The sequence below is a fragment of the Anopheles arabiensis genome, chromosome 3, assembly GCF_016920715.1.
Source record: "Anopheles arabiensis isolate DONGOLA chromosome 3, AaraD3, whole genome shotgun sequence".
Classification (NCBI taxonomy): Eukaryota; Metazoa; Arthropoda; class Insecta; order Diptera; family Culicidae; genus Anopheles; species Anopheles arabiensis.
The window spans coordinates 48,036,166-48,059,014 of record NC_053518.1 but is presented as its reverse complement, the minus strand read 5'-3'; the positions used below and the strand labels follow the sequence as shown (position 1 = coordinate 48,059,014).

The following is a 22,849-nucleotide window of genomic DNA, read 5'->3' as shown; positions in this document are numbered from 1 at the left end:
CGCTGCGCAAATTCGAGCAGTTTCCAGCGCAGAAAATGCACCAAAATCTGCGCTGGCCAGCGCAGATTTGGCCTGGTCTCCCGCGCTGCCCGCTGCGCAAAGCGACGGAAGGCGTTATGCCGTTCTGAGAATTTTATCATGCCCTCTTTTTCTCTCCAACGCCAAATTTGTCGAGCAGCTCGTCGAGCTGCCCGTCCCTGGCTCCGCCTCATTCCCCTCGCCTGAGCGCGCTGCCAAAGGTTTGAATGTGTTGGTGTGTCAGACGGCCAATCGCTGTCAGCCATCGTCCGTGCTCTTTCCCTTCCTAGCGCTATCTCATTCTCGCGTGTTGTCAATGCTCATGAGTTGCTGTGGCGCTTAAAAACCGTTTATACACATTGCGGCGATGAAGTTGCATTTTCACATATCAAACCAAAAAAAGCGCAATGAGTTCAATTGCTGCAATGTAAAAATGACTACGGAATCGCTAGCTCACGCTGGAGGGTTTGCTGTGTAACGCGCAGAACCTTAATTCGCATTTACACGTTCAGCCCGGCGCTGATTTTCATCAACTTTTCTTTCCGCCGGCATCAAGAACGCAAGCTGATTATGATAGCGGCATCCTGGAAAGTTCACTGGCAGTCCCTGGGGCCTGCCATCGAACTAAACATGTTAAGCATTAAGCATAAATTTGTTATCCTAAGCTTCTGTTGGGGGTGTTGGGGGTGGGGGGGGGGCAAATGGTTCTCCAGCCATGGTGCCCCAACGACCATCTTTCCGGGGGCCCTTGTCGCTAATACTCTGTCCACTTGTAGACATACGGCATACTACAGACTAGCGATCTTCGGCGACCGCCTAGTCCGGCTACGGTTAGATCCGCCGCTGGTTCTTGACGGTATTTTTTTTACTGTAGAGTGCATCCTTCCCCCTGCCTTCAGCGTATGCATCGGGCAGGAGACAGTGTGGCAGTATGCAAGTTGCACACTGGATAGGAGCGGGCCCGCGGCACCGCCATCATTCCGCACATCTGCATGCCCGTCGTGGGTTCTAATCGCGTATGAACCGTCCGCCGTAGCAAGGGACTAGTCACCGGCTCAGGCTACGTGGTACTCAAGTCCTAAAACGGCCGGCATGATCGCGTTGGCTAGTACGCCATTAATAATAATAATAATAATAATAAAAAGAACTTAGCGTAGCAGTCCACACCCGGGTAAGAGTTTGTCTTGACTTTGTTGTAGCCGGGCTATCGCTGTGACGAGACAAATACACGGAATGCACTCGGCCAAAACATGAACCTACCGATCCGAACCCATTCCAAGGCATTGCCGGTCAATCGGCGTCATGATAACTACTCCAAACCAACAAGCCACCAGATTCTGGACGGACAGGTGCAGCACCATACGCGCACCGTAATAAACCAATCCAGAATCCTCTTTTGTATGGATTCACTTCAAAATGTTGTTTCCACTTGCGCCCGCTAGCTGAATTAGAAATAAATGTGCAATATATCACACGCACGTTTTCTTAGATCACGTGTCTTTTAAATACGCCCAACAGCAGAGCCGATCGCAAAGATGCCAATGCCAATGGTTGTGTTGTCTCTCAGGTAGCGAGATCGAAAATGCATGGACTTTGTAGCCGCAGCGGATGAAAATGTACCCATCAGAATCAAATAGTTTAGGGGTTTCCAAACGCACGCACACACACAAACACGCGCGCGCAAACTCACACACACACACTCACACACACACTCACACACACACACACACACACACACACACACACACACACACACACACACACACACACACACACACACACACACACACACACACACACACACACACACATGCACACATGCACGTACGCACACATGCACGTACGCGCACGCGCGCACGCAAAAGCGCGAACGCAAGCACGCAACCACGCACGCGAACGGCACCACCAGAACCCCCCCCCCCTTCCCGCACGAGCGAGTACGGCTACCTTATCAGTAGAACGGCTGGTTCAGTTTTCTTGTAGCGCATCCTCATTCAAAGCGCCGGGCGGGGTGGGGGATCGCGGCATGATAGAGTGGACGATCACTTTCTACGCGCTGTGTGTGTGTGTGTCGAAAACTCGAGACAGATTTCGGCACATTAAAAAAATTTTATAGCCACTATACATTGTGCTACATGATGCTTAGAAGGTCGTTGAAGCATCAAACATGTTCAAATTAAAAATATTAGTTTAGTGTTAGACGTTCTCCTACGCTTGTTTTAAATAGGCTTCTTCACCCTCAACTGGCAGGGGCATCGAATGGTCTCATCAGCAGCGGCACGAAATAAAATAAACCATCAATACACCGATAACACTTTGAATCCCAATCCAGCTTCTCCCACAGCGTCTCAAGGTCACACACAAATTAATAAATGCTAACACCCACCAATAACAATACATAACCGCAATGCACATATAAGTATCAACGCATACACCACAACACCCAATCAGCTGGCGGCGGAAGGCACGGGCTGAAGCGCAAGTAAGGCAGGGCACGGTGAGGGAGGAGAAGAAGCGGACGAAAAATGGGCGCCAATATTTTTAAATTTTTTTACCGTTTTTTTGCTCCGCCGCCATAAATAGTTCGTCCATTTCGCCAGAAGATGGCGCTAAACTTGCTCGACCCAGCGCAGAAATCGCTGAAGAACACCCGCTGCGCAAATTCGAGCAGTTTCCAGCGCAGAAAATGCACCAAAATCTGCGCTGGCCACCCGCTGCGCAAATTCGAGCAGTTTCCAGCGCAGAAAATGCACCAAAATCTGCGCTGGCCAGCGCAGATTTTGGCTGCCCGCTGCGCAAATTCGAGCAGTTTCCAGCGCAGAAAATGCACCAAAATCTGCGCTGGCCAGCGCAGATTTTGGCTGGTCTCCCGCGCTGTTCTTCAGCGATTCCCGCGCTGGGTCGAGCAAGTTTTGCGCCATCTGCTGGCGAAATGGACGAACTATTTATGGCGGCGGAGCAAAAAAAACGGTCAACAAAAATTAAAAAAATTGGCGCCCATTTTCTCGTCCGCTTCTTCTCCCTCCCTCAGCCTGCCCTGCCTTACTTGCGCTTCTGCCCGTGCCTTCCGCGACGCCAGCTGATTGGGTGTTGTGGTGTATGCGTTGATACTTTTATGTGCATTGCGGTTGTGTATTGTTATTGGTGGGTGTTAGCATTTATTAATTTGTGTGTGACCTGCCGGGAGAAGCTGGTTGGGTTGGTTTGGGATTCAAAGTGTTATCGGTGTATGGATGGTTTATTTTATTTCGTGCCGCTGCTGATGAGACCATTCGATGCCCCTGCCAATTGAGGGTGACGAAGCCTATTTAAAACAAGCGTAGGAGAACGTCTAACACTAAACTAATATTTTTAATTTTAACATGTTTGATGCTTCAACGACCTTCTAAGCATCATGTAGCACAATGTATAGTGGCTATAATTTTTTTTTATGTGCCGAAATCTGTCTCGACACACACGCACACAGCGCGGGGAAAGTGACCATTCACTCTACCATGCACCCACCCCGCCCGGCGCTTTGGATGATGATGCGCTATATGATAGCTGATGATAGCGGAAGGGGAGGGGGGGTTTGGTGGGGGGTGCGTGCTTGCATGTGCGCTTTCGTAGGTGCGTTCTCGCGTGCGCGTGTGTGTGTGTGTGTGTGTGTGTGTGTGTGTGTGTGTGTGTGTGTGTGTGTGTGTGTGTGTGTGTGTGTGTGTGTGTGTGTGTGTGTGTGTGTGTGTGTGTGTGTGTGTGTGTGTGTGTGTGTGTGTGTGTGTGTGTGTGTGTGTGTGTGTGTGTGTGTGTGTGTGTGTGTGTGTGTGTGTGTGTGTGTGTGTGTGTGTGTGTGTGTGTGTGTGTGTGTGTGTGTGTGTGTGTGTGCGTGCGTTTGGAAACCCCACAACTATTTGATTCTGATGCGTATATTTTCGATTTTCTGGATTTGTTTATTATGGTGCGCGTATGGTGCTGCACCTGTCCGTCGACAATCTGGTGGCTTGTTGGTTTGGAGTAGTTATCATGACGCCGATTGACCGGCAATGCCTTGGAATGGGTTCGGATCGGTAGGTTCATGTTTTGATCGAGTGCATTCCGTGCATTTGTCGCGTCACAGCGGTAGCCCGGCAGCAACAAAGTCAAGACAAACTCTTACCCGGGTGTGGACTGCTATGCTAAGTTCTTTTTATTATTATTATTATTATTATTAATGGCGTACTAGCCAACGCGATCATACCGGCCGTTTTAGGACTTGAGTACCACGTAGCCTGAGCCGGTGACTAGTCCCTTGCTACGGCGGACGGTTCATACGCGATTAGAACCCACGACGGGCATGCAGATGTGCGGAATGATGGCGGTGCCGCGGGCCCGCTCCTATCCAGTGTGCAACTTGCATACTGCCACACTGTCTCCTGCCCGATGCATACGCTGAAGGCAGGGGGAAGGATGCACTCTACAGTAAAAAAAACACCGTCAAGAACCAGCGGCGGATCTAACCGTAGCCGGACTAGGCGGTCGCCGAAGATCGCTAGTCTGTAGTATGCCGTATGTCTACAAGTGGACAGAGTATTAGCGACAAGGGCCCCCGGAAAGATGGTCGTTGGGGCACCATGGCTGGAGAACCATTTGCCCCCCCCCCACCCCCAACACCCCCAACAGAAGCTTAGGATAACAAATTTATGCTTAATGCTTAACATGTTTAGTTCGATGGCAGGCCCCAGGGACTGCCAGTGAACTTTCCAGGATGCCGCTATCATAATCAGCTTGCGTTCTTGATGCCGGCGGAAAGAAAAGTTGATGAAAATCAGCGCCGGGCTGAACGTGTAAATGCGAATTAAGGTTCTGCGCGTTACACAGCAAACCCTCCAGCGTGAGCTAGCGATTCCGTAGACATTTTTACATTGCAGCAATTGAACTCATTGCGCTTTTTTTTGGTTTGATATGTGAAAATGCAACTTCATCGCCGCAATGTGTATAAACGGTTTTTTAAGCGCCACAGCAACTCATGAGCATTGACAACACGCGAGAATGAGATAGCGCTAGGAAGGGAAAGAGCACGGACGATGGCTGACAGCGATTGGCCGTCTGACACACCAACACATTCAAACCTTTGGCAGCGCGCTCAGGCGAGGGGAATGAGGCGGAGCCAGGGACGGGCAGCTCGACGAGCTGCTCGACAAATTCTGGCGTTGGAGAGAAAAAGAGGGCATGATAAAATTCTCAGAACGGCATAACGCCTTCCGTCGCTTTGCGCAGCGGGTAGTGTAATTTCGATTTTCACTAGCGCATCTGGCGGCGACTGGTGGAAGCTTTTTTGGTCATCAAGGGAATGGTCGTGCCGTATCTCAAATTTAAGTTGTTTTTTCACCGTTTTTTGATGCGAAAATGGCTGAAATACGTGAACAACATATTCATCTATCTATTGCATAGCTTTTCCAGTCCAGTTAAAGTAAAAAACAAGGAAAAATAACATATTTTCTGAAGCGGCTTCAAGTTGTTTGGCAAAATGCTTCGGTCAGCTGCCGCCAGATGCGCTAGTGAAAATCGAAATTACACTTGCGAGTACGGTCAATGTAGCCCGGCCTTAACATTCGATTGGCCTTGTGTATCACAGCTAAGTAGTGGTCATTGAAATTTCATTTATTGTCAAATAGGGTGCCAATGGTCACGAATAGTGGTTAAACGTTCTAGCATGTGGTTATGTAGACTATAGGAATATTTCACTGGGACTTTTTTTTTACGATGGAAGCTCATAACACTACATTTATCAAGGCATAGAGTAAAACAATTGACCTTGCACTAATTGCAGAAGACATTTAGCGAATTTTCTCAACAATACACAATCTCTAACACTATTTGCAGCCGACGTGTACGACGTGCATAAAATATTAAGCATTAAGGCCGGGCTACATTGATCGTACTCGCAAGCGTAATTTTGTTTTTCACTAGCGCATCTGGCGGCGGCTGGTGGAAGCTTTTTAGGTCATCGAGGGAATGGACCTGCCGGATCTCAAAATTAAGTAGTTTTTCCATCGTTTTCCATTGCAAAAATGGATGCAATGCGTGCAAGACATGTGTATCTACGTTTTACAAAACTTTTCTCCTCCGATTTAAGTAAAAAACATGGAAAATTAACGTATTTTCTGGAGCGGCTCCAAATTGTTTGGCAAAATGCTTCGGTCAGCCGCCGCCAGATGCGCTAGTGAAAATCAAAATTACGCGTGCGAGAACGATCAATGTAGCCCGGCCTTTATGTGAAATAGAATGATAATTCAATAACTAAAGTCAATTAGAAAATTAAGCCAGTTTAAAAAAAACAGAAACAATTCTGGAAAAATCGACAAACTTATGGATAACGGAGCAAAAACGTTGATTGTTGATGTTAATTACAGTATCGGGTACGTTTGATTTTAGCAACAGTGATCGCAAATCAACTTACATTCTCATTCTATCCAACAGACCATCAAAGCGAAAAATCATCGTAAAGGCCGGGCTACATTGATCGTACTCGCAAGTGTAATTTTGATTTTCACTAGCGCATCTGGCGGCGGCTGGTGGAAGCTTTTTTGGTCATCGAGGGAATGGTCGTGCCGGATCTCAAAATTAAGTAGTTTTTCTATCGTTTTTTGCCATGAAAATGGATGCAATGCGTGCAAGACATGTGCATCTACCTTTTACAAAACTTTTCTCGTCCAAATTAAGTTAAAAACATGGAATAAATACATATTTTCTGAAGCGGCTCCAAATTGTTTGGAAAAATGCTTCGGTCAGCCGCCGCCAGGTGCGCTAGTGAAAATCAAAATTACACCAGAGAGTACGATCAATGTAGCCCGGCCTTAATGTTGTTTGTCGAGAAGGGTCTACATTCCAGTGAACCGGCAAAGAGCTTTTGTGAGAACCTTCTAAGATTGTTAAGGTCGGGCTACATTGATCGTACTCGCAAGTGTAATTTCGATTTTCACTAGCGGCGGCTGACCGAAGCATTTGCCAAACAATTTGAGCCGCTTCAGAAAATACGTTATTTTTCCATGTTTTTTACTAAAACGGAGGAGAAAAGTTTTGTAAAACGTAGATACACATGTTTTGCACGCATTGCACCCATTTTTGCAATGGAAAACGATGGAAAAACTACTTTATTTTGAGATCCGGCATGACCATTCCTGGATGACCAAAATAGCTTCCACCAGTCGCCGCCAGATGCGCTAGTGAAAATCAAAATTACGATCAATGTAGCCCGGCCTTTACATTTTTTAATTCTATTTAGGGAGCAGTAATACTTCAACCTTACAGAAATGTAATTAACCTAAAGGCCGGGCTACATTGATCGTAATCCGTAGTGTAATTTCGATTTTCACTAGCGCATCTGGCGGCGGCTGGTGGAAGCTTTTTTTGGTCATCGAGAGAATGGTCATGCTGAATCTTTTAATTAAGTAGTTTATCCATCGTTTTTTGTCATGAAAATGGATGTAATGCGCGCAGGACATGTGCATCTACCTTTTACAAAACTTTTCTCGTCCGAATTAAGTACAAAACATGGAAAATAACACATTTTCTGGAGCGGCTCCAAATTGTTTGGCAAAATGCTTCGGTCAGCCGCCGCCAGGTGCGCTAGTGAAAATCAAAATTACACTTGCGAGTACGATCAATGTAGCCCGGCCTTAACACAGGTTTGGGAAGGACGAAAGCATCTTTGAGTTTACCTCAATTGTTGATTTGATACTGGAAATTTAAGGAAATTTACTTGAAATATGAACACCATCAAGGACAAATTGTATAGTTATCAAATTTCATGTCATTCTGTAACAGATCTCTTTAAATATTTTCATGCATATGAAATCAACCCACTTAAAGTGAAACAATCCACTTGATATAAAACCTAGATAAATCTAATTAAGTAGTTAGTCCCATGAGATTTTATTCTGTTAAATAATATGATATGATTGTATGATAGTTTTTCGTATTCGACGGTTAGCTTTAAAACATTCAAATGCTAAACGTATCCTTAAACTGTTCATACTAAACAAATACAACGGTACCATTTCGAATCTTTGGAAAGAAAAATGGAGCAAATGCCGCGCAGTCGCATTTGGGGAAAACAAAATCGTACGCCTTTTGGAAAGAAAAACATACATCAAACGTCAGTGAAAGATTGTTTGTTACACATAACCAAGTTCCGAATCGAATTCAGACAGAGTCTAAATTTTACTAAAAACAAAAAAATTAATGATCCTAAAGTGCTTTGGGTGCAAACTGGTAGCATAATCGCCAAGATGCTGTTAAAAGAAATTGCCCGATTTTCGCTGCAACATCGCACCCTCTACTGTTACTTGATACTGAGCATTTGGATATTTTTGCTGATAGCAGGTAAGCGTGAGACATGTGCAGGTGTAGTAGAATAAATGACTAATACTAAAAAAAACTATGCCTTCCATCGATAGGCATGTACAAGTACATTGGTTCCATAGAAAATGGTAACAATCTACTGAATGCGAAAGGATTCGGCTACCGCAAAACGGAACGGTTTCTCGCCGAGGAAGGCGACTCAACGGATAGGATAAGAGTAAAAGAGATCAACCAGACTGACTGCACCCATCCGTTTGCAATCGTGACGGGTGAGGAGGGCGGTTCCCTGGAGGGTTGGACTTTGCAGGGCGTATTGCTGCTGATACGCCATGGTGACCGTGGCCCAATGGCACATGTGCGTGGTATCAATGAAGTGGATTGCGGATATGAAAATGATCCTACCCTTGCGAGATACATCAACTTCCTGCAGAACACTACCACCGGAAGCACTAGCGGTGGACACTGGATGAAAACGGGTCCATTTCATGGGTTTCCTTTACTGCCGGCCGCGTCGAAGCTCTGCTTGCTGGCACAGCTAACACATAAAGGCATTGCCCAAATGCTACACGTAGGCGATATCGTTCGACAGGCTTATGCGAACGCCCTGGGACTCTACACGCGGGTCCCAATCAGCACCCAAAGAACTACACCCTTTAATGGTTCCGATTTCATTTCCAATCCAACCTCTAGTTTTCAGTATGTGGTGGATGATGTCGTCATTTATTCTACTCGCTACCGTCGAACGTTTCAATCGGCTATGGCACTGCTGTTCGGTGTACTGCCACCCGAGAAATGGCTAGCAATGCAGATACAGGAGAGCCACAGTTTATCGTACTGCTTTTCGGATTGTGCCTGTCCACAGGCGGAGAAGCTGAAGAAACAACTGGCAAGCGAGATGAACGGGCATCTGTCAAAGCATCCAGCGATTGGTGCGATAGTCCAGTGGATCGGTGCGGCCTTGCTACAGAATCCACAGGCGGCTGGGCAACAGATAAATCCACTCGAAATACGTGACGCACTATTGGCACACATTTGCCATGCAGCTCCATTACCCTGTCGGAAGATACACAGCAACATGCCGTCAGCGGATAGTTACCGATATGGCTCGAAAACCGGCAGCAGCTCAACGCAAGACCCCCTTGGGCTGGATGTAATAAACATCGATCTGGATGAAGCCACCCTGAGCGGAGGTGGTGCTGGTCCACCCATCAATACGGAACAGCCAGACGACTCGGATACAACGGAGCAGGAACCGGAAATTGAGGGATGCGTCGAGAAAAGCCACGTTCTCGCCCTAATGTCGTACATACACTGGGCCGGTATGAAGGAACTGTACAGCCAATCAATGCGCCAGCAGGGCCTACTACGCTCGTACGGCTTGATGCGTAACATCGTAGCCTACATGCTGCGAATGATCTCCGGCGATCGGGTGAAATTTGTGCTTTACTCGGGGCATGACAAAACGCTTGAGTATCTGATCGCTTCGCTGGGTGTTCAGCTCGAGAATCCGTTCATACCGTACGCGTCGCGAATGGTGTTTGAAGTGTATAAAAGCGATAAGGACACGCAGTACTACTTCCGGCTGGTTTATAATGGGCGGGACGTCACGAACACTATCGACGTATGCGAGAGTGGCAAGAGTCTGAATGTTCCAAGGGGTATTCGGGGCGGTAGGGCCCATTTGTGTCCGATCGAAAACATTATTCGATTTATTCATGACGATTATTTTCTGTCCCTTAATGCTACCAACTACAAGGATGCTTGTATGGCGCAGACGAAGCAGGATGGATTTTTCTAGGAAAACTATAGCGTAACCATGCGACATGCGGAAAATGTTGTTCGTTTTTGTTAAAGTACGTGTTGCGTTGCTAAATGGAAGAGGATCTACTTCCTACCTGTGATATCTCTGTAGTTATTATGTCTTCAGCAGCAAACAGTGTCGATATCAGCTGATCATTCAATACTTTTATGAGTTAGTAATTTGAATGAATGGGAAATTTGAATTGCTTGCTCAATAGGGTTAGTGAGATAATGTCGCAGAAACAAAGCTTCATAAAAGAAGAAACTAATTGATGCCATCGAAAACGATACATATCATTGATGACGCAAGGACAGCACCGCCCTATAAATATTTTTAATGTTGTAAGTGTTTACAGATAGGGTATATTCATGTGTCAGACATAACTAAAATAAATTGATGTAATATAATTATACTTACTTCAAACTGAACCAGCATATTTATTTGGTGGTGGAAGTGTTGGTCCGCTGTAATCTCTTTATGAAATCCGAAAACTTTCTTACCAAAGGGAGTCCATCAATGGTAAACAAATTATGAACCACTGAGTTACAGATGGCCTAAGCTCCATCCATCCATTAGATTAATCCTTCTAGGTTTTGTGAGTAATATATTACATATATTATGACACTTATATATTTTATATTGCAAATATGCCAAAGTTCTTCTTTTGGCAGAACAACCGCTGCCGGTCAAGGGCTGCCTGTACCTACTAGTGAAGTGAGCTTGGCTTTCATTGACTTTTTCAGTGAAGCCAAAGTTAGCAGTTGATATAACCTTTACTTCTCATACACATTTTCGCAATTGTATTGGAGGATATGGTTCGTTCGTCATTTGTGTATTCCTTATGTATTTATTTGTTGAACCCCTATCGTTGCAATTTATTATCAGACGTGTTGTAGGCTAATGACTCATGATTAGTTTATGAGTAGCCTTTATTGTTTGCCATTCAACATTAATCTTAGCTCTGGGTATACTTCTTCTTCTTCTTCTTTGTCTCAACAACCGTTGTCGGTCAAGGCCTGCCTGTACCACTAGTAGGCTTTGGCTTTCAGTGACTAATTGATTTCCCCCCATAGCAGGATAGTCAATCCTACGTATGGCGGCACGGTCTATTTGGGGATCGAACCCATGACGGGCATGTTGTTAAGTCGTACGAGTTGACGACTGTACTACGAGACACTGGGATTGGGCACTGGGTATACAAGATAAGCAAATATTGAATGATTCTCTAGGACAGGGGCCTCCAAACTTTTCAGTTCGCGGGCCGCATTGCTTCAAAAATAACTATATTGAGGGCCATTTGACGCTACCTTTAAATGATGAGTGAACGTTTAAATCTCGTTTTTACAACAAAATACTAACGATACTAATACAGTTTCGTGTTACTAAAGCTTGATTTTTGTCTAAGAAAAGTAAAAAATACATTTTTATTTGAATAAGTCATAATAACGTAATATTTATATTAACTCTGGCAAAGTCATCGTGGGCCGCATTATAAGCTCTGGAGGGCCGCATGCAGCCCGCGGGCCGTAGTTTGGAGACCCCTGCTCTAGGATGATCGAGTTAAAAAAACAGTATATTTCATCTTTTTAAAGTACAGCGTTTATTGTTGTACTTTATTTATTATCAACAATGATTCAATTAGCGCACACTCTCCCACCAGACTCAGCATATCGATTGTGAGTGTGTTGTAATGGAATGTATATCCAGAAAAGTAGTAGATAAATTATAACATACGCAGCTAAAATAAAACGATCAACTAGTTTCACAAACATTACCCAGTCCAGGGTCAGTCTGTCATCGTTGTTAATAATAGTACATGTCTGAAAGAATTGCACGGTTTTAAATGGTTTCAAATACATAGTTGTAATCATTACCTTTTGCCCGACGCTTAGATAGTCTACTTTAAGAATCCAATTCATCAGATGGCTGGATAAGATAGCTCTCATCGATCGAATGACAATGTTTGGCGGAGTTGATTGCAGACCGTGCAACCAGCGGTTGATCAAAGTGCTCACAAATAACAGGAACGTCAGTATCATCGAAGCAATTATAAATATTACTAAAAACATACTTTTAGCAACATTCGTACATAAAACTTTTGCATATTTGTGTATCTTACCTACTCCAGGAATTTCAGGGGTAGGGTTACTCATTTGTTGGAGTAGTTGGAAATGAAATACCATACAAATTATGGGGATGACAATCTTCTCTTTGACGCGGGAATCCAACAGACAGACAAAAATATTCAACATGCTGAGAACTATGTTAAGAAAGATACAAAACATGTATGAAATTAAATTAAAAAAAAGGTTTAAAAAGATGGAATATTACCAAAAGCAGGAAGATAGATTATTGCAATTGTGAGGTGGGGACTGTGTTCCAAGTTGAATTCCAACTCCTCAACTGTGCGGCTAGTTGCTCCAGGAATGCTTAACTGTGTTTTATTGGATGAAACACTTGTAACGCACCACTTAGTTGTAGGTAAATGACGATTTGACGGCAAATATGTAATGACAGGTAAAAAGTTAACTTCATCTACGAGTTCTTTATCTCGATTTGTGAACCACATTCGACAAACTAGTGTGTTGAACGGCCAGCGTGAGTAGTCGGACGAGCATTTAGCAGAAATTCTGCAAACTGGCGAGCAAGACACATATCCATTTACGCGTAACAAACAGTCCGGGTTCAAACAGGATACAGATGGTTGTCCTTCATAATCTCTGAAATGTATTATGAGATAAAGTTTAAAAAAATGTGTTGAATGGTTAATTTACCCTTCTGAATACTTACGAATTAATATTTTCAAACTGAGGGGACCAAATTTCATCGTTGTTGATATTCAGTGTAGTAATGTTGGACCAGTCCGATGCGTTCCAGGCTAAGGAGGAATCTTGCCAACGCTTTGTTTTGAACCCAAAAAAATATGGAAACATGTTTTGTTTTTACAATAATCGCCTTCCAATTGCTTTAGATAGTAAAAATGTCTTACCATGTAATAATTTACTTGAAAACTCATGACGCTTCTGTATTCACTCTTTCAACAAAAAAAGATAAATTAAAATAATCAATCAAAAATACAGTAATGATTTGAATGAAATAAAGTTATACATACAATATCGAAACTATATAAAACCGCATACGTAGTTATATTAATTGAGTCAAATTCACTTTTAGCCGGTCGTATCTTTGGATCATATCCGTTGCAGAACAAATGTTGTTTGATGGTATATTGTACATTATCTCTTTTTTTGTCACAATTAATTGAGCCTGTAAATTAAATATTTGAAGGTTTATGAAGGAAGCTTTATAAATATTTATTTAAAAGAAATGACCGATCTATACATTGGTTAAGATTAACTTTAAATGAAAAAACCAATATCCATACTTGCGGAATCGAAAAGAAATGCCACTAGAAGCGGGAGATAAATAAATGACAAGATATTCGCCATTTAATTATGTGTTGCTGGACGAATGCTAAAATGAAAATGCTCGTATTCAAACTTTGTAAGTATTCTTGAGTGTGAACTAACCATTCGTAGCACTAGTAATAATCTGGTCGTCCTGCAAATGGCAGATCTACTTATATTTCCTATAGAAATGTTCAATGTACTGCCGCACTACTTGATCAGCAATGACGTAAGTGCTCTAGAAATACAATACAATGCTGATAATATTCTCAGACATTGCATGAAAGTGAGTATGCGTTCTCTTGTTTCAACAGGGAAGAAAACTCAGGGCCATATGTTGTCAATGAATTGATGTTTGTGCCTATCAGTCAAGTAGTCTCAATTCTACCACTATTACCATGGCACAAATTAATCTATCTTAGAAATTCATAGGAGTTAATTTGTTAATGAATTTTTATATACATAAGTTCTAGAGAAGATGGAAACTGGATAATAGGTGACGAGGTTATGGCGACAATTGAATGAAATTGATCGTCTTAAGCAGGTATCATTCTTGGAAAAAGTTGAACGTCGAGAAGAGATAGAGAAGTCTTTGACGTAACGAGAAGAGACGTATAGAACCAAGGAGGATTGAAGGGAAGACATTTTGAATACTTAGAAAAGTCGAAATGTGTGTCATGACAAATTTCTATGTGACGCCAAATTTAAATAGCACATCCTTGTTTTTTTTGCAATATTTGTGGATTTACCTTTCCGATTAAGATTTTATTTATTCAGAATCTTAAAGTTACATAGTTTACTCCTTAAAAGCATATTACTTTAAAATATTGATGGGACATTTTTCAAACATGTGGAATTTTTTTTTTCTCCGTAAAACAGGTATGAAATAAAAATGCACCATCATTTTCCATCGGAGCTGGGCAGCATGCCGCTTTACCACAGCCACTTTATCACTGCAATATATTGCAATATATTGCAATAGTATTGTAGTGCAATATATTGCAATATAAGAATCAAAATTTACTTGTAAATGATCTATTCACATGGAGATTCCCGGACTTATTTCGCTTCCCACACTTCTTATTTCAATTCAACAACTAATTCTCATTCCGGACCTAACTCCATATCTGGACTCAAGCCTGATTCCGCTACCGGAGTAAATTGCGATTCCTAGGTCGATTCCGATTCCGGAGACGATTCTGATTCCGGAGCCGATTCCGATTCCGGAAACAATTCTGATTCCGGAGCCAACTCCGGAATCGGTTCCGGGTTCAATTTCGGAATCGGCACCTGATTCAACTCTGGAATCGGCTCCGGAACCAACTCCGGAATCGGCTCCGGAATCGACTTCGGAATCGGAATCGATTCCAGCATCGAAATCGGCTCCGGAATTTATTCCGAACACGGAATTGGAATCGGGTAGGTCCGAAATATGCTCGAACGAATCAACAACTCGCTGAACATGTCAATAAAATATCATCAAAAATCCTGTATTGTGAAGTTTGAATACGAATAGTAAGTATTAGGATTAGTGATGGGTGTTTCGGAGCGCACCAACGGCTCCGGAGCCGGCTCCGACTTTTTTCCGGAGCCGGCTCCGCTCCGACGGCTCCGGAGCCGCCTCCGCACCAACGGCTCTGGAGCCGGCTCCGCACTAACGGCTCCGGAGCCGGCTCCGCACCAACGGCTCCGGAGCCGGCTCCGCACCAACGCCTCCGGAGCCGGCTCCATACCAACGGCTCCGGAGCCGACTCCGCACCCACGGCTCCGTAGCCGGCTCCGGACTAACGGCTCTACACGGCTCCGCATCAATGACTGCGGAGCCGGCATCGGGCCCATCGTTCCGGAGCCGGAGACGAAACAACGGCTCCGGACCAACGGCTCCGCACTAACGGTTCAATAGAGACATCATTGTATGATAGGGTACTAAAAAATGAATATATATTCTCGCACGTGTGGAAGCTAACACACGATACGATTGCAGTATTGACATGCATGACGTTGTGTAGCATTCGTTTGTCTCGTCTTTCTTAACAATATTCAAAACTAATCGATTTTTTTTTTATAAATTCTTTTAAACATGACCTACTCCGTTATTTACGGATTTCCTTGATTGAAACTTCATTGAAAAAGTTCTTTTGGTCCTTTGCGTTAAAACCGGCTCCGGAGCTGTCGGAGCGGAGCCGGCTCCGGAGCCGTCGGAGCGGAGCCGGCTCCGGAGCCATCGGAGCGGAGCCGGCTCCGGAGCTGTTGGTGCGGAGCCGGCTCCGGAGCTGTTGGTGCGGAGCCGGCTCCGAAATTGCCTGGAGCCGGTCGGAGCCGGCTCCGGCTTCGGAGCCGTTTTGCCCATCACTAATTCGGATATCTAAAAGTGAATAGCAACATGTTCATTATTTATATTTTTTTTTTGAAGAGACCAAAAATGGTTTGAAGATATTGCAATATTTACACAAAATTACAGATTATTTCATCTATCATTTTCATTTTGCAATGCGGTGCTTCGTAAAAATCAATAACTAAACTTCAAATCTATCTATCAATCAAATCTGGCATGGATGCAAACAACTGGCCTCAAAACTATGGGTGTAGTGCAAAATATGAAGAATAAATACAATTTGCGATTGAGGAAAATCTTGAATAAGGTTAGATTTTTATGTTTTGAAAATATAATACACAATTTGATAGAATATGTTAATGATGTTTAAATCATAAAATTATTATTATTTCATTACTTGTTTGATGAGCTTTGAAATACTCATACGGTTACAGTTTTTCCCGAGTTACGCACTTATACAATTTCGTCCCGATCGTTATCATGATATGCAACTCCATAGTTTGTTAACAATTTCAAACTAATCGAACTATTTGATTAATTCCTTTACAGTGGATTTACTCGGCTATTTACCGGCCAATTTGAACGTCCGACATCTCAAATGAAAGGTCGTGATTCGACCGATAGTACAGGCAGTCCCCGAGATACACGGTTAATGGGGACCGAAAACGGCAGCAAAATACCGCGTATCTCGAATTTCCGCGTAAGTCGAATCTCGTGATTTCCAGCCAAAATATCGCTAATTTTCGTGCAATTTTGCAAGTAGGGGATGATTTTAACCACTAAAATAATTATTTGATATGTTTCTACTGAATTGAACAGTTTAAAACCTTTCGAAATGGTATTTCACATTCGGTCAATACGGAAATTATTTGGTATTTCACAATTGATGTGTCAAATCAGTACAATTCGCTCAAAGAACTGTCAAATTTGAAAAACCGCGTATCTCCGAATCCGCGTATAAGAGGTACCGTGTATCTCGGGGACCGCCTGTATATTTTAGTGTCAGAACGGATCCGCATACTACAGGCCGAAATATTAAATCGAGTCTGACTACTTTTATTAGAACTCAAATTCTTCTTCTGTTTGGCGTAAACATCCCACGCGGACATGCTGGCCTTTTTTACAGGCTTTCGAGACTTTATTAGACGCAGCCGGATAGTCAGTCCTTGCTACGGAAGGGCGGCCCATTCTAGACTTGAATCCTCGACGAGCTTGTTGTAAAGTCGTTCGAGTTCACGATTGTATCACGGGACCACCCCTTAACTTAAATACTGTGTGCATTTTCTTATTTTGGAGTATCCCATTTGAATCTTTTTTGGTAAGGAATTGTTTTGGTACACTGTGTCATAAACGGGTCCGGAGATGTTGATGTGAAGCCGTTTGGTGCGGAGGTGTCTCCAAAATTGTCTGGCTTCGGATCCGTTTTGCCCATCACTACTCAAAACAGAGCATGTAATCATGACATGGCCCGGTCAACAATAATTTTCCAGGATGTTCGGTCCCTGGCTGCAGCTTCCCATCCATGTAGACACCCTATCTCAAACAGGTCTTGCTTCATCTGGAGCTGAGGGTCCACGATCACCACGATCAGGATGTTCGATTCGCCGTACACCTCAGCAAGTTCGTGTTTCATTCTTCTCCTTCTCCACACTCCATGCTCGGACAAACCGTCAAAGATGGTCTGGAAGATGCGTCGCTCAAACACTCCCAGAGCGTTTACATCCATCCAGATAATCCATAATCATGTCCATATCTTATCACCGGATGAATCAGTGTGTGATATATCCCACTGTTTCGTCGCGAATAGTTTTCGGATAAAGTTTCCTTTTCTTTCTTTGGTTTTTGCTGCTAATAATTACCGAAGCCGTTGTAAGAAATTGCTGGTGATGAAGAGAGGGAAAAAGCCTTTTCGCCCTCTATTTATTAATGTCGTGTGGTTTTGAAATCTTATGGATCTCAACAGTTGGTGAAGCCCTTGATAGCAATGGGTTAGCAAATCTTGAATGTATGAAGTGTATCTTAACCCCCTTAAGAATTTGTTCTTTAATTCTTCTTCTTCTTTGGCTCAACAACCGATGCCGGTCAAGGCCTGCCTGTACCCACTTGTGGGCTTGGCTTTTAGTGACTAATTGATTCCCCCCATAGCAGGATAGTCAGTCCTACGTATGGCGGCGCGATCTATTTGGGGATTGAACCCATGACGGGCATGCTGTTAAGTCGTACGAGTTGACGACTGTACTACAAGACCGGCTTTCTTTAATTACATAATTAAATAATACTGTAGATTTTGTGCTTCATAAATACTTTATTTTTATTTTTTATTTATTGAGCACATATTTCAATTACCGCATACTCTCGTACCACGTTCATGATATCGATTATGTGTGTGTTGTAATGGAATGTATATCCAGAAAAGTAGTAGATAAATTATAACATACGCAGCTAAAATAAAACGATCAACTAGTTTCACAAACATTACCCAGTCCAAGGTCAGTCTTTCATCGTTGTTAATAATAGTACATGTCTGAAAGAATTGCACGGTTTTAAATGGTTTCAAATACTTAGTTGTAATCATTACCTTTTGCCCGACAGTTAGATAGTCTACTTTAAGAATCCAATTCATCAGACGGCTGGATAAGATAGCTCTCATCGATCGTATGACAATGTTTGGCGGAGTTGATTGCAGATCGTGCAACCAGCGGTTGATCAACGTGATCACAAATAACAGGAACGTCAGTATCATCGAAGCAATAATAAACAATACTAAAAACATACTTTTAGCAACATTTTTACACAAAACTTTTGCATATTTGTGTATCTTACCTACTCCAGGAATTTCAGGGGTAGGGTTACTCATTTGTTGGAGTAGTTGGAAATGAAATATCATACAAATTATGGGGATGACAATCTTCTCTTTGACGCGGGAATCCAACAGACAGACAAAAATATTCAACATGCTGAGAACTATGTTAAGAAAGATACAAAACATGTGTGAAATTCAATAAAAAAAAGGTTTAAAAAGATGGAATATTACCAAAAGCAGGAAGATAGATTATTGCAATTGTGAGGTGAGGACTGTGTTCCAAGTTGAATTCCAACTCCTCAACTGTGCGGCTAGTTGCTCCAGGAATGCTTAACTGTGTTTTATTGGATGAAACACTTGTAACACACCACTTAGCTATAGGAGATTGACGAGCTGACTGCAAGTATGTTATGATAGATAAAAAGTTAACTTCATCTACGAGTTCTTTATCTCGATTTGTGAACCACATTCGACAAACTAGTGTGTTGAACGGCCAGCGTGAGTAGTCGGACGAGCATTTAGCAGAGATTCTGCACACTGGCGAACAAGAAATACCTCCATCTTCGTGTAGCAAACAGTCCGGGTTCAAACAGGATACAGATGGTTGTCCTTCATAATCTCTAGAATATATTATGAAAAAAGGTATATGTTGAATGGTGAATTAGCCGTAGCGTGCTACCTCGGTGCACTTTGAAAACATACATACACAGGCGTCTCTAGAGCTGTTCGGTTGTATTTAAAGAATTTATTGAAAAGGGCTGATTAGCGATTGATAAATAAATTAACTCACTCACATGCATCTCAAGAAGCACATTTATGTGCACCATTGCACAATATCAAGTACCACATTTTAGTTTTATTGCCATCAAATATACAACATGACCACCACATATGTAGTCATATGAAATTATTACAAATGGCAGCAATTGGCAGGGGAAACTCTCGCCTTCATGAGCAAATAGATCCAGCAAATCGCGCAAGAAACACTCGGAAACTGGGCGATAATCAAAATCAAAAGAAATGCTCAATATTTAACGATCATGATCTTGATAGTCCTACATATGGGGACATGGTCCATTCGGGGGTACTCATGGCGGACGTGTTGTTATATCGTACGAGTGGACGACTGTAAAACGAGACCGGCCCAACATTTTCTATTTACATCACAATAATGTTCAGTTCTTCTGTATGAAAACCACGAATGAATGAAGTGACTTGAAAAGCTATATAAATTGAACAGTCAGCTAACTACCGAACATCCAACTTAAAATCAACTTACAAGGTTTCATAAAGTTTTCATCATCCTTACATTTTTAAAACAAATGAGTATGCAATGCACAAATGGACGCTCAAAATCTAAAAAACTGTCAAGCGTAGTACAGCTTGTGGCGTGTTGAAAATCATATGGAACGGATAATCTCTTCTCTCTCGCAGTGAATGTACTACTAATGTACAAAATCTGGTAATCGTAGAGCTAATTATTTGTAATAATATTTCTTGAAATTAAATGTTACAAATATTAAGTCTTTTTCGACAAACCGGGTTTTCCAGGATTTATTGGTAAGCTCCCATATTTTTTAGGCACACGATTTATTCATCGTATCTAATAGATTTTTGGTTTGTTCCCACGATTTATTGATATCGTCCCAATGGAGATCAATACAATTCAACCAAAAAAATCTGGAAAACTCCTAAAAAATTGTAGAAACACACAACAAAACTATGGGAAACAACTACAAAACTGTGGAAACACTATAACTGTAGATGCGCCTTGAATGATGTTTTAATCGTTCGGTCTTATTACAGGGGTTTCCGAGACATTTTTTAATCGCTCGTAGCACAATGTCTTCAAGATCTAGCGCCCTTAGCGGTGCTAACCCGGTAGACCCTACGCTACGAGCCTAATTAACGTTTCGGAATACTTACGAGTTAATGTTTTCAAACTGAGGGGTCCAAATTTCATCGAAGTTGGTATTCAGTGTAGTAATGTTGGACCAGTCCGATGCATTCCAGGCTAGGGAGGTATCTGACCAAAGCTTTTTTTATACAAAATTATGATTTTTTTACAACAATCGCTTTCCAATTGCTTTTGATAGAAAATGACTTACCATGTAATAAATTATTTGGAAACTCATGATGCTTCTGTATTCACTCTTGAATTAAAAACAAAACAAACAAATAACAAATAAATTATCACAATATTAAAGTATTAAAATTAGATGCAATTATACATACAATATCAAAACCATGAAAAAACGCATACGTAGTTATATTAATTGAGTCAAATTCACTTTTAGCCGGTCGTATCTTTGGATCATATCCGTTGCAGAACAAATGTTGTTTGATGGTATATTGCACATTGTCTCTTTTTTTGTCACAATTAATTGAGCCTGTAAATTGAATATTAGAACATTGCATGAGATGCACTCGCTAGCATAGTAACTGTTTATGAAGGACGCTTTAAAAATGTGTATTTAAAAGAAATGACCGATCTATACATTGGTTAAGATTAACTTTAAACGAAAAAAACAATAACCATACTTGCGGAATCGAAAAGAAATGCCACTAGAAGCGGGAGATAAATAAATGACAATATATTCGCCATTTAATTATGTGTTGCTGAACGTATGCTAAAATGTAAATGCTCCTATTTAAATTTTGTATATATTTTTGAGTGTGACCTAACCGTTCGTGGCACTAGTAATGATCTGGTTATTCTAGCGATGGCACTTCTTCTTATATTTCATATTGAATCATTTAGTATATCACCGTCCTACTTGATCGACAATGACGCATGTGCTCTAGAAATACAATACAATGCTGATAATATTCTCAGACATTGCATGGATGTGAGTATGCGTTCTCTTGTTTCACTGTTTTAGGGAAGAAGGCTCAGGGGTTGTTGTCAATGGTATTATGAGTAATATTTGTGCCTATCAGTCAAGTAGCCTCAATTCTACCATTATAATGGGTGTACACATTAATCTGGCTTAGTAATTCGGAGGAGTTGATTTGTTTATAAGTTTTTTATACACATATATTCTAGGAAAGAAGGAAACCGGATAACAGCGACGCTATGGCATAGGCGACGATTTAATGAAATTGATTCTCTCTTAAGCAGGTATCATTCTGGGCAAAAAATGAACGTCGAGAAGAGATAATGTTAGGAGGCCTATCATGAAGGTAACGAGAAAGGGCGTATAGAATCAAAGAGGATAGAAGGGAATCAATTTTAAAATCATAGGAAACGTGAAGCGGGCGCATTGGCATGACAAAGTACGTATAGCTAAATGACCTGCTTAATCCTATTGAACCGAAAATAATGGTAAGTGGTCGCGAAAAATATTCTGATTAAGGATATGTCAATAAGTTTCTTGTCGGTAGCTCAAAATAAATTTATTAAAAGCAAACTGTTTTTAATTATATTGTAAATATTTTTTATGTGTAAAGAATCATATTCATGGAGAAGATAAATATTCTAGCTTTGTCTGTGTTGTTCAATATGCAATACGGTGATTTATAAAAGACGATAGCTAAATTTTTATGATATTTGGCTATTTCTTCTGGCAAGTTTGACGACCACTGACCTCGACCAACAATGAATATAGAGCCAAATATGTAGAAGATGAAGTAAATTGAGGAAACTTGCGATTGAGGAAACATACATTCAAAATAAAATTCACAATTTAGATAATTTTTTGTTGTTGTTTAAATCCAAATTTTATTATTATTTAATTGCTCGTTTGATCGAAATTGATATATTCATACCATTAAGGATATTTTGGAGGTTTTTATGTGGTAAGTACGAGTTTTTAAAATGTCCTCCTGTTACTTGCTGTGATCTATGTTTGAACCTTTATCGTTTAATGTATCCTGTTTTTTATCGGTATTTATTATTTTTATTTCATTTATTAATTGAAAATTATTTGCCTCAAGGGTTATACAATTGTACACTTAATACTTAGATACTAACTCTAAATCCAAAAATAACCCTAATCTATACAGTTTCAGTAAAATTAGCTAGAAAAATCATGAACACAGAGAGCAAAGTTCACAATCGCAAACTTTCTAGGAAGACAGCTGCTTCTGGAAGGCTAAACCCAATCAACACTAGCTGATTACTGTTACCGGTGTTTAGTTTCACATGATCGTTAGCTTGGATT

At 41.8% G+C, this 22,849-nt stretch overlaps 2 protein-coding genes across 3 annotated transcripts; one reads left to right on the top strand and one right to left on the bottom strand.

Moving 5' to 3' along the window:
- Window positions 1-8,067: 8,067 nt before the first annotated feature.
- LOC120904154 (2-phosphoxylose phosphatase 1) lies at window positions 8,068-10,564 on the top strand. The gene is made up of 2 exons (XM_040313954.1): window positions 8,068-8,361; window positions 8,436-10,564. Exons 1-2 carry the CDS (start codon window positions 8,268-8,270, stop codon window positions 10,136-10,138), a joined length of 1,797 nt encoding a protein of 598 aa, XP_040169888.1. The 5' UTR covers window positions 8,068-8,267; the 3' UTR covers window positions 10,139-10,564.
- A 1,153-nt stretch (window positions 10,565-11,717) lies between these two features.
- LOC120904254 (neuronal acetylcholine receptor subunit non-alpha-3-like) lies at window positions 11,718-21,381 on the bottom strand. 2 transcript variants are annotated; one of them, XM_040314116.1, is made up of 9 exons: window positions 21,228-21,381; window positions 20,922-21,076; window positions 20,795-20,839; window positions 20,613-20,722; window positions 18,918-19,306; window positions 18,707-18,847; window positions 18,462-18,646; window positions 18,285-18,407; window positions 11,718-11,838 (listed from the first exon to the last, which is right to left on the bottom strand). In XM_040314116.1, exons 1-9 carry the CDS (start codon window positions 21,289-21,291, stop codon window positions 11,776-11,778), a joined length of 1,275 nt encoding a protein of 424 aa, XP_040170050.1. In that variant the 5' UTR covers window positions 21,292-21,381; the 3' UTR covers window positions 11,718-11,775. The 2 variants fall into 2 exon arrangements, with proteins under 2 accessions (XP_040170050.1, XP_040170049.1); XM_040314115.1 differs by lacking the exons at window positions 18,285-18,407; window positions 18,462-18,646; window positions 18,707-18,847; ... (3 more) ...; window positions 20,922-21,076; window positions 21,228-21,381 and adding exons at window positions 12,016-12,200; window positions 12,261-12,401; window positions 12,473-12,861; ... (3 more) ...; window positions 13,527-13,615; window positions 13,672-13,690 and having other exon boundaries at window positions 11,718-11,961.
- Window positions 21,382-22,849: the final 1,468 nt, after the last annotated feature.